The sequence below is a fragment of the Zootoca vivipara genome, chromosome 2, assembly GCF_965207765.1.
Source record: "Zootoca vivipara chromosome 2, rZooViv2.hap1.1, whole genome shotgun sequence".
Classification (NCBI taxonomy): domain Eukaryota; kingdom Metazoa; phylum Chordata; class Lepidosauria; order Squamata; family Lacertidae; genus Zootoca; species Zootoca vivipara.
The window spans coordinates 57,586,489-57,602,820 of NC_142584.1; the positions used below are offsets into that span (position 1 = coordinate 57,586,489).

Genomic DNA, 16,332 nt, shown 5'->3' on the forward strand with positions numbered 1-16,332 from the left:
TCCTTTTGGAAATGAGGCCCAGCAGAGACTGTGGTGTCTTTATGACATAGGGTTTATTTACACAAAAATACAACCTGAGCCTATGATGGAGGGGATCACAGCATTGAATGGACTCAAAGAGGGTCTTGCTTCTCCCATAGGTGCAGATCTGGATTCAAACAGACATCAAACATTCTGCTCTTATCCTCTCTCCTGCTTGTTACCTTTACCAGACTGCAACCTTTTTCCTCCAGGTCACATCCAAGCCAACTCTAAAGACTCTACTTCAGACTCTGGCTTTGCCTTGTAACTAACTCCCATTTGGCACAGCGCACCCTCTCTTTGGTGTTCCTAATGGCTCACCAGCTACCTTTTGTTTTGGCTTATATTTTAACATACTGGACCCAGGAATTTAGGGGAATCTGGTACCCACACACTCATAATACTATGAATACTGTACCATGAGCTTTCAGAACCTTTTTTATTTTATGGATTGTGTGACGTAGTTTGTAAGAAACACTTGAAGTAGCATTGTTCAGGGTACTCCCTAGGCTGAGCTTCTCTTAAATCCCCCTTCCGTGTGCAGAGTCATAGATTCCTTGGAGTGGAATATCTCTAATATCCATTAATATCCATTAATATGAATAATATGAATAATAAGAAAAAAATTGTGAGATACACAGGCTGAAACTTTTAGGACTTTTCTGAAAAGGCAGCTATTTCATAATTGGGCCCCAGCAACATGGTTCTCTCAGCTCCATTCCATCTCTGTCCTCCCTCCATTGGTCAGCAATCTGTGCCCATGGAGCATACCCATAGGCAGTGTTGGGGTTCTTTTTGCTCCATTTTGGTCTCCTCACTCCTTTTTCTGTAGGGGTGGAGGACACAGCAGCTGCTCTGAATTCTTTAGTTGCTCCATTGATGTCCACAGACAGGTCTCTCCTGGGCCTGGAGGCAATGAAAACCATCTTGCGTGAACCAAAAAGTGACATGCAGGAAATGAGATGCTTCTTTCTACAGTTTTTATATACAGTATTTCTCTGTTCTGTTCCCATCAAGAGTCTCTCAACATTCAATGCCACTGAATTAATGGCATGAGTTGGTTTGTTCCTGGTGGGGTGGAGGTAAGGAATCCACGCAGGTTTTTTTCCTGCCAATTTTTTTCCTACTTATTTATACCTTGGGGTTAGTCTGTACCGGCCAGTATTTCTCAGTATTTCGTGTGTTGGGTGTGGTTTTGGCTGCATAAGCATCAGCACAGGAAGACTCAATATAGAATATAGATAATAATTTATCATATATTGTATGTTGCATGGCATACAACATAATCATAACACTATATAATCCATGAAAACACAAAGTACAATTCTAAAAAAAATTGCAACCAATGCTTAAAGCAAAATAAGCCTAGCGAAAAGTATAAAAAGCTATACATTAAAACTAGCCACAATAAAGATCAGTGTTACACATTAAAAGCCCAACCATGTAACAATTTACATTATACTTGTGTTTTAGTTTTAAAAGTGTAAAGTGGGATTATACATCCAATAAATAATGTATGACAATTCAAAAATAGTGAAAAAGTTTGTGCAGGTTCTGTGTGCGCCTGTTTAGTACTGTATCAGAGTGTCTCATAGTCATTGTGATTGTGTGTTTAACTACAGCCATCTTAATCACTGAAGCACAGAAGCAATGTGTATTGGAAGCAATGTGCTGGGAAAGGTGGAGTGACAAAATGGATATGCTGCCCAGTGACTGTTCCACACAAATTCACACAGGCAAGACAAATATGCTTTGGGTTTCTATAGGGCAGATTTCCACATTTAAAAAATCTGTCATTGCAGATTAGGCCAACTAAACTCAGGAATCCAGGTGCATGAAGAAATATCTGACATGAGGTTGGAAACTAGTTTCAGACTTCATGGGTATGCAAAACCCTTCTGGAAAATGGCAATTGTAGTAGGATGCTGTGACTCAGATATTTATTTCTGATTTATGACTGCTCACAGGGATGCTTGGGACATTCCATCTGGAGATATTTTCAAACACCTAATCCTTTCCCACCTGATCTTACTTATGAACTTGCTCTATTAAAGTTATTTCTGTCTTCAGTAAGAAGTGGTTTCTGAATATTTAAAAACCCAAAATTACAGAGAGAGGACAGGAATCAGCAAGAAAGCAGATGATGCATATTATTATTATACCGGTACTTTATAAAGATAATAATATAATATTTTAGAGTTCAATGACATGATTTGAAACATCCACATCAATTAACCTCCCAATATTACTGGCAGAATGAAGCTCTTCCAACTTCAGAACTTCCAGACAGGCTGATTAAACATAGTATGCCTTCAAATAATAGTTGCTGGGAATCACAAGTGTGGAGTGTGTTGTTGCATTCATGTCTTACTTTGCGACCTTCTCACAGCGATATTGTTGGCCGCTATGAGAACAGGATGCTGGACAATGACAGGGCTTTTAACCCATAAGAAGATTCAGCAGCTCTTTTTACATTATTAAAGCAGGCAGGCTTTCTGTAACTTTATATTGAGAAGAGGTGGGAATTCTGGCAGGTGGAGCTGCTGGTTTTAGATGTGACGAGCTCCTTTGGAAATCCCCATATCCATACAATTCCCAAGGCTGTAACCTTAACTTATGCCTTCTTCCTCGAACGAGTCCCATTCAGCAACATGAGGCTGACTTCCGAGTTCCGACCACCTGAGGGATATGCAAAAGGTACAAGGAGCCTCGGCCGCCTGTGCAATTGGCGAGCTATCTTAACTGCTAAATTAAGTTTATACCGAATGTTATATTTGACAGCCAATGCAGTGTAGTAGTCTGGAGTGCCATACCAGGAGCTGGGATAAAGCAGTGTTCAAATCCCCACTTGGGCATGAAGTTCACTGGGTGACCTTGGGCCAGTCACTAACCTACCTCACAGGGTTGTCGTGTGGATTAAATGCGGCGGGGGGAAGCAATCCAGTCACAGAATAATCCTGCTGAGAAGTATGCCTCATATTTTTCCATGGGCTTACTCTCAGGTGAACCATACAGGAGGGCAGGCTGATTTCCCCACGGGAGTGATGGGTAAGGGGTTAAGCATTAGTATGTATGCGCCCTCAGCTTTAATCGATCTTTGTGGGGCGGAACTTGTGGTGGGAGCCCGCCTGCCCGACGCGGCACCTTGGCGGGGTAAACCGAAGGCGCGCCCCGTGGGGCGAAGCAGCCTCTACCCCGCCAAGGCAGCCGGCGGCGGCCCGTTCGTTACTTCGAACCCGGCGCGGAGCGGGGGCGAGGGCGAGGGCGAGGCAAGCGCCCCGCAAGCGCCCCGCGAAAAGAAGCGGCTCCTCTTCTCCGTCCCGAGAGTCGCCATGGCTGTGCCCACCCAGGACTCGTCCGTCCTAGAGCGGCGAAGCAGTTTCGGTGAGTACTAATGGCTTGCTGGGGCGGTGATCGCACCTGTCGGGGAGAGGGCCTAGCTAGGCCTCTGCTCGCTGGCTCAGCGCCTCGGCTGATCTCTCTCTCCCCACGTTGCCTCTAGTCAGGGCCACAGCCCGCCCAGTCCTTAGCTTCAGGGCGACACTGCCATTCCCACTACTTCCTATTCCCTGCCGAATAGGAACTTTTATACAGTACTTATTCTTCTTATGACGGAAGGCTTGGAAGAGGGAGGAGACGCCTCCCAAGCTAGGCCTGAGGACCTGGAGTAAAAATAAAAATAAACCAGAAATGCCGCTGCTGTCCAAAACGTAGATACCACTTCGACGACGCCACCCCCCCTAAAAAAAACATCCCCCCCCCAGTCCCATTGCTGGCAACGTGGCTTGACATGGTGTCCGCATACCCTCCATCCCCATACAATCAAATTCATACATTTTGTATGAGGAGCTTAAGGAAACAAGTACGTAGAGACTAGTTGGATTGCACCAAATGGCATTTGGTTCCTAGCAGGAATAGCCAGGCAGATGCTACTACAATTCAGAAGCAAGGCATGCAGGCGCTCCTGTTTAACTCAAAGAGGCTTTCTCCTAGGAAAGTGCAGCTAGGCTTGCCATGCATTTTAGAGTTCATGATTCCCCTCAAATAATTCTGGAAACTGTAGTTTTACTTGCAACGTAGAAGCGGGCTTTTGTTTGGTTAGGTTTGATCATTCATACCACAAACATTTAATTAGTTTTTCACATTTTCTTTGTGTTCTTTCTGAAAACTTCATATTTTATAGGGAGTATTAAACCTCGACTGACTCATAGCAGAGAACTTGAAATGAGAACTACCTTTCAAGAGCTACTGATTTACATAATTTTCCTAACAGATCTATGTATATGTAAGTCCATAGGGAAAGGGGGATTGGTGACATGCAAATGCTGCTTTCCCCCCCTCCTGAAAACATCTCATGAGGTGCAAATAATGAATTACTTGGTTTGCAAGCCTATGCAACTTGAAAATGGTATAAATGTGGGGTGGGGTGGGGGACCTTAGGTTCAGGAGCTGAAGGGGCTCATCAAAGCTTCTCTACCCAGCCCTGGGAGCTGTGTCCAGACTACAGTCCTCACTGGATGAGTTTCACAACCTACTTGAACTGTTCTTGAACTGTGTCTTTTAAGTAAGTGTGATAATGCCTCTTGTTTGCCTAGGACGATGATGGAAGTGGGGTGTGAGTGGTGGTGGTGTAGAAACCTCTATCTATTGTGTAGCTGGAATTTAGCCTATTGTACAACATGTTTTTGACCCAACCTAACACTGACATTCGACCCCTGGATAGTTGCCCATAGCCTAACTCATCCACATGCAAAATAACTCCTTTGCAGCTGGTGAGTGGCTATGTAAATGAGGTTTAGAGCTTGGTATATCAGGAGAATGCTGTGGAGATAGTGTCAGTATCTTGATTTCAGTAAGGCTTTTGACAAAGTCCCCAATGATATGCTTGTGGAGAAGCTGGTAAGATGTGGACTGGATGATGTAACTGCTAGGTGGATTTGTAACTGACTGAAAGCAAAGAGTGCTTGCTAATGGTTCCGTGTCATCATGGGGGGAAAGTGACAAGTGGGCCCATTGTTGTTCAATATCTTTATAAATGACTTGGATGAAGGTATTGAGGGGATGCTAATCAAATTTGCAGATGATACCAAACTGGGAGGGGTAGGCAATCCTGCTGATGACAGAATCAGGATTCAATATGAGCTTGAAAGATTGGAGAAAAGGGCCAAAACTAACAAAATCAAGTTGACTAGGGACAAATGTAAGGTTCCACCAGTACACTTACGCAGGAATAGCTAGCTGCACAAATAGAAGACGGGGAACACCTGGCTTCCCAGTAGTACATGTGAAAAGGATAACTTCCTGATAGTAACAGCTGCTCAACAGTGGAACAGACTCCCTTGGAAGGTGGTGGACTCTCCTTCCCTGGAGTTTTTTAAGCAGAGCTTGGATGACCATCTGTCATTTATGATCTAGTTGAGATTCCTGCATTGTAGGGGGTTGGACTAGATGACCCTCGGGATCCCTTTCAACTCTACGATTCATTGATTATCTGTAGAACACTGCATTGCAAGAACTGCATATTTTCTACATACCGTGTTTCCCCGTGTATTAGATGAGGTTTTTTGACTCATAAATTATGTCAAAAACTGGGGTTGTCCTATACACGGATGGGGGGGGGGGAGCTGCACACTGCTAGCCAGCTGGTTGGCGGACACGCAACTCTCCCCCATGCTGCTGCGGAGGAGCGCGCTCTAGGGAGCGTTCCGCGGCGGCTGGGGGAACTGCACAGCCAGCTGGTTGGCGGGCCTGTGCTCTAGGGAGTGTTTCCGCCCGCAGTGGCGTGGGGGGGGGAAGCGGCTGCCCACTTTGCCAACCCCCAGCAACTGCAATTTGAATTATTTTCCCATCTCCCTTTGTTGCTTAGGATTTTGTCCTGATTTCTTTCTTTTTAGTGACATTTGGAATGGTGAGCACAGATATGTATTATCTAAACAAAGTTATGGCAGATCTCTTTCTAGAAACCCCTCTGTCAGATACAGATCGTACAGACTTCAAGTCCATGAGCAGCATTGCTGACTTTTGGCAGGTAAATGTGTTTTTTTAAGTGAGAAAAGCATAACTTGTGAATAATAATAATAAACCTAATTTTTGGCGTAGACACATGGTTTCTGTAATCTGCTATTGTCCTATCACCACTAGACTGTTTCACACTATAAAGTTAAGGGTAGGTTTGGGTACCCTCAGAAACTTGCCTAGATTGCTGGGAAAGAGTTTGGAAAAAAATACATCAAGAGATATGTAGCGGTAAAGTTGGGGACTTGACTTTTTATTTTTTTGGCATTAAGTCCTGCCAGGTAGCAGGACTTAAATGACTTACTTACTCTACTTTTTATCTTGCTGGGGGGGGGGGAACCATTTCCCCCCCAGTCCCATTGCTGGCAACGTGGCTTGACATGGTGTCCGCATACCCTCCATCCCCATACAATCAAATTCATACATTTTGTATGAGGAGCTTAAGGAAACAAGTACGTAGAGACTAGTTGGATTGCACCAAATGGCATTCATCACAATTTGTTGCTATCTGGGATTAACACCATATATTACCTTGGCGCAGTGATAATTGATTTTGGATTACAGTACTTTATATTTATGTAGTACTTTTCCTAAGTGTTCCAAGCACTAAGTGTACACGAATGTATACTATCTTAGTAATCGTTACAAAAGACCAGTACACAGTGGTACGTCTGGTTATGAACTTAATTAGTTCCAGAGGTGCGTTCTTAAGCTGAAACCATTCTTATCCTGAGGCGCGCTTTCGCTAATGGGGCCTCCTGCTGCGCACACGTCAAAGGCGTGCAATTTCTGTTCGCATCCTGGGGCAAAGTTCGCAACCAGGAGCAACTACGTCCAGGTTAGCGGAGCTCGTAACCTGAAGTGTTCGTAACCAGAAATGCCGCTGTAATATAAAACCTTGTGATATGTTGTATGCAAATGGAGTGACTACATGGGAAGAGGTGTTCAAACCCTACACCTGCTTTTGGGATAGTTGCTACATGCTCATTTATTATTATTAATATATATAAAAAATGTATGCATTGCGTGCGCAGAGGTCACAGCCTTTCTCCGTAACCACTGAACTGTAATGTAACAAATTTGGCCACAACGTTCCATGCCCATCAGTGAGGGATCTGGCATAATTTTTTTTCCAAAAAAAAGCAAATCTTTCATACGTAAAATAATGATTAAACACACAAAAAAGTGGCGCCCAAATTAGACGTCACCAGCAGAAGCTCTGAAGACTCCAGCAGCATCTAATAGAAAGGCAGATCGCCCACTGCTACTTCCAAAGGCGCACCAACAGATGGCATCACAAAATTCCACAGCAACCAATTGAAAACAGGCCTTTTGCAGCAACAAGGCCCAACATTGCCAAGTGGAGGTAGGGGCCTGCCGGGGGGAGGGGTAGGTAATGGGTCGGAACAGGGTGGGGGCAGACACAGGGATGAAACCTGCCCTCTCCACAGTATCTCGCCTCGGCTCTGCAGACTAGGCTGAGTGGATTTAGGGGGGGGATAGGGGGGCCAAATAGGCCGCAGCATAGAATCAACTGAATATGGGCCCTCTACAGGGCTGTGCCTTTGGGTAGAATGCATGTTATGTCACATAACACACGTGGGTAGGGGAGTCAGGGTTGGGACAGGGCAAAATTTTACAGAACACGCGCATTAGGGGAATGATTGTGTGCAAAATGAATGGGTCACGGGGGGGTGGATAGAGGAGAGGAGGGAAATCACAGGGGTAAGGGGGGTTAGGGGGAGGAGAGGGGGAAATCACAGGGATAAGCGGGGGGTGAGGGGAGGAGTGGGGGAATCACAGGGATACGTCATGGATCGGCACAGGGTAGGAGAAATCACACAAATAACCCTCAGCAACGCGTGGCAGGGCCAGCTAGTTATTTATTAAATTAATATACTGCCCTGTACCCTCAAGGCAATTTACAACATAAAATGACAATAAAAATACACAATAATAGTAATAATAATAATAATAATAATAATAATAATAATAATAGTAATAATAATAATAATAAAGACAACCCAATAATCCCCTCTTCCACAACACATTTAAAGGGCATTAAATGTCAATTAGCCAAAGTCCTGGTTAAAGAGGAACGCTTTTTCCTGGCATGGAAAGGTGTATAATGAAGGCATCGGCCAAACTGCCTTGGAGAGCGTATTCCACAAATGGGGAGCCACTGTGGAAAAGGTCTATTATCATGTTGCCACCTCCAGACCTCTTGTGGAGGAGGCACAGAAAGAAGGGCCTGAGACTAAATGATTTTAGGGTCTGGGTAAGTTCATATGGAGAGAGGCGGCCCTTGAGTTATTGCGAACCTGAGCCATTTAAGGCTTTATAGGTCTAAACCAGCACTTTGAATTAGGCCCGGAAACTAATTGGCAACCAGTTCAGTCAGACCAGGATTGCTGTAATAGGCTCAAACTCTTTTGGCCGCTGAAGTTTTTGAACCCGTCTTTAGTGGCAGCTCTACATATAACGTGCTGCTCCATCCTTATGAACTTACTAGCTGGCCCGGCCACGCGTTGCTGTGGTTCTTTCCTGTGATTTCCCCCCCTGTCTGGACACATGACTTACCCTGCCCCCTCCTCCCCCCACCCCCTGGTTCATCCCTGTGGCTGCCCTCTTCCTGTCCTAACCCTTGAGCTGTCGAGCTCCCTGCGGCACTTCCATGTGACTGGCCCCACTCTGTCCTGACCCATGAGCTATCGAGTCCCCTTCTACTCCCACCCCTCTGGCACATCCCTGTGACTGGCCCCGCCCTGTCCTGACTCATGAGCTATCGAGCCCCCACCCCACCCCTCCGGCACATCCCTGTGACTGGCCCCACCCTATCCTGACTCATGAGCTATTGAGCCCCCTCCTCCCCCACCCCCGTCTGAGCCCTCTGTTGTCTCCGGCGAGTGTTGGCCCCTCCCCCTGTTTCTCCATACCTTGGCCCCCACCCTTGGAGAAGGAACTATCAGCTTCTGGGTTCTGTTTCCCAGCATGCACTTTTGCCTGAGCCCTCTGTTGTCCCCGGGGAGTATTGTCCCCTCCCCCCTGTATCTCCATACATTGGCTACTGTGCATGCATCGTGAACATTTTTATATATATAGATTAAAAATTTTTGAAATAAGAACATGAGAAACAAGTTACTATTGTTTAATTTTATTTTTTGGGGTTGTTATTTAATTTGGTGGGTATTTGGGCATTGTGTGTTTTGTGGTTTGTTTGTTTGTTTGTTTGTTTGTTTTGGTTATTTGGATTTTCTAATTTTGGAGTAGGTGTTTTGAATGTAGGATGTGGTGTTGGTTTGAGGACTTAAACTGGGGAGAGAAAGTGCATGATTGTTGTTGTTTTTTAAAGACACAGAGGCTGGCACTCAGTCATAGTATAAAGCACTGATGGCGAACCTATGACACGCGTGTCACCACTGACACGCATAGCCATTTTAGGTGACACGCGGCCGTGTGCCGAGGTGAAACAGGTATAGGGCAAGTGAGAGCAACTTAAGGGCAGCACAGCTTCAGCCGCTGCCAGCGAGCATGCACGGCAGCTCCGTGACGCTTTCTCTTTCCTCCCAGCACCGAGAAGGGCGGTGCGTGCGTTGGCCGCATCAGCAACTTCGCCTAGCCAATCCCCCTCCGCGTTTTTCAAGGCGGCGGCTGGATTGGTTGATGCGACCGCTTTGCATGGGCGCTGGGGAATTGGCTGCCCAAGAGCAGGCTGCGGAAGGCGGCACCGTCAAGCGCTTCGCGGAGGGAGAGATCGGACTTTGGCGTGCGTGCCCCTGCTGCTGCTGGCTGCGCTGTGGGGCGGGGAAGCGCTCCCAGCTCAGGGGGTCCTGAGGCCGCCGCCACTGCCATCCTCGCCAGCAGCGCCACCGCCATCGTCCTCTGCCTCCACTGCGCCCAGCGGCCACGACGCCGCACCCGCCCTGGGCAGCAGCGGTTCCCCTGACGGCGAGGCGGCGTTGAGCAGCAATGCGAGTGGGGTGGGCAGCATGGCCACCACCGTGCCTGCCCTGCCTGAGCGCAACCAGCTCATGACCCAGTGCGCCCTCTCGGTTCTGGTCCTGGCCAGCGCCGCGTTCATCATCTCTATTTTGACATCCAGACCGTGCGACTTCGTCCCCAGAAATAGGTAGTTTTCATTTCCCCTTATTTTCAAGCCTAAGATTTTTGTAAAATAGCTTTTAAAATAATCTGTAGACTTGTGCACCCTGAAGATGCACCCCCCCCCCATTTGAGCCATTTTGGACTTTCCTCACAGAAGAGCTGTTTTATTGCCTCAATCTTTTTGGTGACCCTTTTCTGAGCCATACATATTTGGGCAAGGGACTAGGACAAGCATGTCCAACAGGTAAATCGTGATCTACCGGTAGAACACTGGAAGTCTGCGGTAGATCACTGGTAGATCATTGGCTCCCCCCAAAGAAGCTGAAATGATGTGGCTTCCCTTAAAAAAAGCTCAAAAGTTTACCTCCTCCCTGAAAACACTCAACAACTTTGACCCGAAGCCCCCCAAAATGGGCCTTTTAAAAAAGTTACCTGGTTCTTTTATTCCAGGGGTGGCAAACTCCCAAGAGACTGTGATCTACTCACAGAGTTAAAAGCTGGCAGTGATTTACCTACTTTTGGGGGGTTCAGGTCAAAAGTTGTTGAACTTTTTTGAGGAAGACCCATTGGAGGAAGGCCTGAGCCCAGAGTCCCACTGGGAAAGACCTCTGGGTTTTGCCTTATTTTTTTCCTTTTTAAATATATTTTTATTTTTTTATTTTTAAAAAAACTTTAATAATTTTTTTACCTCCCCTTTTCCCTTTTTAAAGGGGAAACAATTATACATTTTTGTTATTTAAACTATAAATATCGTGAAATTGTGTTTTTTTTTCTCGAAGTGACACACCACCCGAGTTATGCTTGGTTTTTTGGCGAATTTTTGACACACCAAGCTCCAAAGGTTGCCCATCACTGGTATAAAGCCTAGGTTAAAAGGGGCACGACTGCCCTTACTTAAAATGGCCGCCGTAGCCTCGCATGTGACACAACACCCACTAAATTAAAAAGCAAAAACCCCTCGCCGTGCCCCCAAGTGCGTATTAGGGGAAATGATGGACTGCCTAATGCTGCCAGGCATTTATTAATGCAGCCGCCGGGAGAGGCTTTGGGCTTGGGCTTTGGAGGTGGAATGGCCATTTTGGCGGTCAGCCTACTCAGCTTTCCCTGTCCCAACCCCCCCCCCACTGCTTTGGCTGACTCAGGGTCCTCCCTCCCACCCATGGCTATGTGTTTTCCCCCTCCCTTTGTTGTGCCTCATCCCTGTGCCCCCCTCCCCGTTGTGAAAGGCCCTATTCTGTTCGTTTTTCCCTGATTGGCAATGCTACGGCCTATTGAAAAAGCTGGGCCTTGTTGTTGCAAAAGGACTGTTTTACATTGGTTGCTGTGGAATTTTGTGATGTCATCTGGCAGCGCAGCTGCTGGAGTCTTCAGAGCTTCTGGTGGTGACGTCTAATTTGGGCGCCACTTTTTTGTGTTTAATCATTATTTTAGGTGTGAAAGGTGTGGTTTTTTGATAATTTTTTTATGCCAGATCCCTCCCTGATGGGCAAGGTACGTTCTGCCCAAATTTGTTTCAATTTGGTTCAGCGGTTATGGAGAAAGGCTGTTTCATCCGCGTGCGCAATGCTTACATTTATATATATATAGATCTAACCTAGAGGTTACCAGAGCATAGACAACAGTAGTTAGGCTGTCCCTGTCAGAATAAGGGCACAGCTGAGGCACCTAGCCAAAGTTGATGTCACATGATAAAGTGCTTTACAACAGTCTTCACCTGAGGTCGGTAATGCTTATGTTGTGACGGGTATAGGGCTCCGTTGAGTTGTTTATGACTCAATTAGGAGCCTCTGATTATCGCCCGGCGCGCTTCCTCTCCGCTTCTCTGCTTCCGTAGAACCGGGCTGGCAGTAAAACACACACACAGCAGAGTTCTTCTTCTCACACAGCGAAAGCTTGTATAGCCGTTGGATAAAAAGCCTCTTAAGAACACACAGAGTCCAAAGTGTTCTAATAACTACTTAAGTTTATTCTAGAGAGAAAATAACAAACAACCTGGTGAGAGCGCAGACATCTTGCGACCGTCTCCCAGGCAGAAACGAAACCAACTGCGACATACAGAAACACTTCTGGTACATTCTGTAACATGATCTTCCTCAGTGGTCAGGTGCTACAGTACACAGTTAACTCTTTAGTTACTTGTTACTCATCACATATGTCTGGTGCCGAGATGAATCTGGTGTCATTAATTTCTGTGAAGAAAGATGCAATTTAAGTAATCTGTAAAATGTTATTGTTTCACAGATTGTTATAGTTTAGAGTTTGCTGTAGATAACAAAAAGATGCTGAACACAACCCAACAGCTGCTGTGCAAATGCAGGGCCTCTCATTTTACATCTATGCATGAACAGAACATCATTGATGAGGCACATCCCTTAACATGTACAACTCCTCCTGGAGGTCAGAGTTCAAATAAGCGGTGTCCACATCAAAGTGGTTGACCACTAGGCCTCTCTGCGCTGCAGTCGCTAAAAGCATCCTGAAAGATTCCGCTCTCGAAGTCGGACTAAAGACATCTGTGTAGTGGATTCCTTTCTTCTGAGTAAAACCTCTAGCCACTAATCTAGCCTTGTACTGAGGCTCTCCAGTCACTGTGGGTTTCAGCCTGTAGACCCACCTACAACTGACTGCTTTCTTGCCTTCTGGCAACTGTGTTAGGCTATACACACCAAGAGATTGCATGGAGTTCAACTCTTTCTCCATTGCAACTTTCCACTTCCTAGCTTCCTCCACTGACAACTGTTGCACCTCTTCAAAGCTTTCAGGCTCACACACTGCTAGGTTCGCCCATACACTGACAGCTGTAAACCTTTCAGGTGGTTTACCTTTCGTGGTGCGTTTTGAACGCCTTGGTCCCACATCTTCCCCCTCTAAATCCGAACTGCTTGTCTCTGACTGTGGCTCTCTCGGACTAGCAGCACTGTCAAGAGACCTACTACGCTTTGCAGCCCCCTCTGGGCTTGCTTTGGGTGAAGTGGGTGACCTACCACGTTTGCTGTACTTCCCAGGCTTGACCTGGGGTGAAGTCGGTGCGCTTCTGACTACTTGCTTCACTTCCCTAGGAGCTACACCACTTGGACCAGCTGCCTGACCTAGATCTGGTCCTGCAGCACCTGGAACTCCAGCATCAGCCACCTGAGTTTCCTCTTCCTGGTCAAAACCTGAAGACCAGTCAAGAAGAACTTCGGGGTTAGCATGAATGCGTCTCCAGCCCTCTTGTTCACAGAACGTAGCACTCCTGCTAATGTGAACGCGGGTTTGGTCCCCCTCTGCTGGTACAAACCTCCAAGCCTTTGAGTTTGGTTCGTAACCACAGAAGATCATTTTTCTGGATCTTGATCCACCCTTTCTGCGCTTCTGCTTTGGAATTAGAACCCAAGCCTCACACCCAAAAGTTCTGAAATAGTGCACCTTCGGAACTTTGCCATACAACATGTAGTAGGGTGTGTTGTCCACAACTGAATTAAAAGCGCGGTTTGAACAATAATTCACAAATTTATAGCATTCCCCCCAAAACCTCTGGGGTAGTCCTGCATCAAACAACGTTGCCTCTACCAGTTCAGACAGCGTTCTAAATTTCCTTTCAGCTAAACCATTCTCCTGTGGACTAAAAGGAGCGGTTTTTCTGTGCCTAATTCCCTTGCTTCGAAAAAACCCTTGTAGTTCTGCACTCAAAAACTCTCCCGCCCTGTCACTCTGGAAACACTGGACAGTGACGGAGAACTGTAGTTCTACTTCGGCTACCCACTCTTTTATCACTTTGGCAGCCTCCCCCTTCTCTTTCAGTGTTATGACCCAGGAAAAATGACTGAAATCATCCAGAAGACACAAAACCTATTTTGAACCACCTAAACTTAACGTTGACATAGGCCCAGAAATATCCAAATGCACTAACTGAAATGGCTTTGTGCTCTTCCTCTCAGACCTAGGATAAGAGCATCTCTTCGTCTTCGCTTTCGCACATGCGCGGCATTGCAGGTGTTTTTGACATGGCTTGAACCTGCAACCTTTGACAAAATCAGGGGCTTTTTTCACATAAGGAAAAGACATGTGACAATATTTTCTGTGCCAAGCATGAATACAATCCTTATGGATAGCGCCCTCTGTGCCCTTTGGGGTATTGGCACTTTTAGCCTGAGCATCACCAGTGTTACTTCCACCTGCTTGCCCCCTCCCATCTAGGACAAACAGACCATCAGACCCAACAGTAACACTTACCAGCTCAGCCCCATCTCTGGCAATTTTGCAAACACCATTGGCAAAACTTATTTCAAAGCCCTCACGCAATAAGCAAGACACACTTAAAAGACCATTTTCCATGCCTGGTACAACATAAACATCAAGGTTAGTGTCTAAGCATTGCATATAAAAAACACCCTTGCTTTTAATTGTTCCAGAAGAACCATCAGCAAGATGCAGGCTCTTTTCATCTTCAAGTGGCCTGCAGTTCAGGATCTGTCCTGAAGGAGGTACAAGATGATGGCTGCTGCCTGAGTCGATAATAAAAGTGAAACTGTCCTGTCCTCTGTTTCGAATCGTTGCTAAGGCAGCAGAAAGACGGCTGACAGGCTTATCTGGAGTTTTCCCACGTCCTCTGCCTCGGCGCTGCTGGCTGGTCCCATGACCACGTCCGCTGGGTTGCCTGGCACCTGGCTGAGTGACCTTGGCTGCTTCCGGAGCTGGGCAGAATCTCGCTACGTGCCCCGGCTCCTGGCACCGAAAGCAAAGCCTTGTTGCGCACGCACTCACAGTGGATTCCTCAGTGCTTTTTACTGCACCCCCACTGGCTTCTCTGCGCCCACGGCCCCCCTTCTCAGCCGATTCTTTCTGGCGTCTCAGTTCCTCATCCGCCAAACTGTCCCAGGCTTGCTTGGCATTCTCAGCATTTTGCACATAGGGCAGTTGCGTAGTATCGCAGCTCATGGCAATGGCACATAGAGCCTTATTGTCTTTCCTGGTTTCTGCTGCAAACCTCTGTGCTTCAGCTGCTGAATTATCAGCGACAGGGGTTGGAGGATTTAACACACAAGTCCACAAATCCTTTCCCAGCAACCACATTCTGGCCCTTTCTCTCCACTCTGCATAGTTGTCGCCATTCAACCTCTGGAACGGCACGACAAATGACTCCTGTAGCTGCTCCGCCATCTTGTCCACCCCCGGGCTCCGTGTCTGTGTACTCACTCAGAATAGCTCACGTTGCTCCTCCGGGTAGACTGCGGATCCCAGCCTTCAGGTACAGGGTCTTTCTGCTAGCGAGTGCATCTATTGATTGCCGACTGCAAGACAACACGTTTCTCCCAGCTAGCTCTTTACACCGGCTTTCTCCAAGGCTTTTACAGCTGCAATCACCTTTTATTGCTTTGGTGATTGATTAGGTTCTATGACCCCTTATCTCCCATAACCTGTGACGGGTATAGGGCTCCGTTGAGTTGTTTATGACTCAATTAGGAGCCTCTGATTATCGCCCGGCACGCTTCCTCTCCGCTTCTCTGCTTCCGTAGAACCGGGCTGGCAGTAAAACACACACACAGCAGAGTTCTTCTTCTCACACAGCGAAAGCTTGTATAGCCGTTGGATAAAAAGCCTCTTAAGAACACACAGAGTCCAAAGTGTTCTAATAACTACTTAAGTTTATTCTAGAGAGAAAATAACAAACAACCTGGTGAGAGCGCAGACATCTTGCGACCGTCTCCCAGGCAGAAACGAAACCAACTGCGACATACAGAAACACTTCTGGTACATTCTGTAACATGATCTTCCTCAGTGGTCAGGTGCTACAGTACACAGTTAACTCTTTAGTTACTTGTTACTCATCACATATGTCTGGTGCCGAGATGAATCTGGTGTCATTAATTTCTGTGAAGAAAGATGCAATTTAAGTAATCTGTAAAATGTTATTGTTTCACAGATTGTTATAGTTTAGAGTTTGCTGTAGATAACAAAAAGATGCTGAACACAACCCAACAGCTGCTGTGCAAATGCAGGGCCTCTCATTTTACATCTATGCATGAACAGAACATCATTGATGAGGCACATCCCTTAACAGAAGACATCAAGAGGTGTCTGCGTATTTATAGTATTTTAGACCATTACCAATGTTTTTAGTGGAATTCAGTGTGCCATTACAGTATAAAGAATTAATATTGAAGGACATATGGCCTTGTTTGCGCATTACTTAGAATCATGAGTTATTTC

General features: G+C 46.4%; 1 protein-coding gene across 2 annotated transcripts in view; it reads left to right on the forward strand.

Annotated features, from left to right (window-relative positions):
- The first annotated feature begins 2,872 nt into the window (after window positions 1-2,872).
- Window positions 2,873-16,332, forward strand: part of PKD2L2 (polycystin 2 like 2, transient receptor potential cation channel) — a 33,496-nt gene continuing 20,036 nt past the window's right edge. Inside the window, exons 1-3 of one of the 2 annotated variants that reach the window (XM_060271658.2) lie at window positions 2,873-3,405; window positions 4,205-4,306; window positions 5,916-6,049. In XM_060271658.2, coding sequence (XP_060127641.2) covers window positions 2,991-3,405; window positions 4,205-4,306; window positions 5,916-6,049 — 651 coding nt within the window. In that variant the 5' untranslated portion in view covers window positions 2,873-2,990. Of the gene's footprint in view, window positions 3,406-4,204; window positions 4,307-5,820; window positions 6,050-16,332 lie in introns of those variants that run through there. The other variant, XM_035105547.3, reaches the window with a different exon arrangement.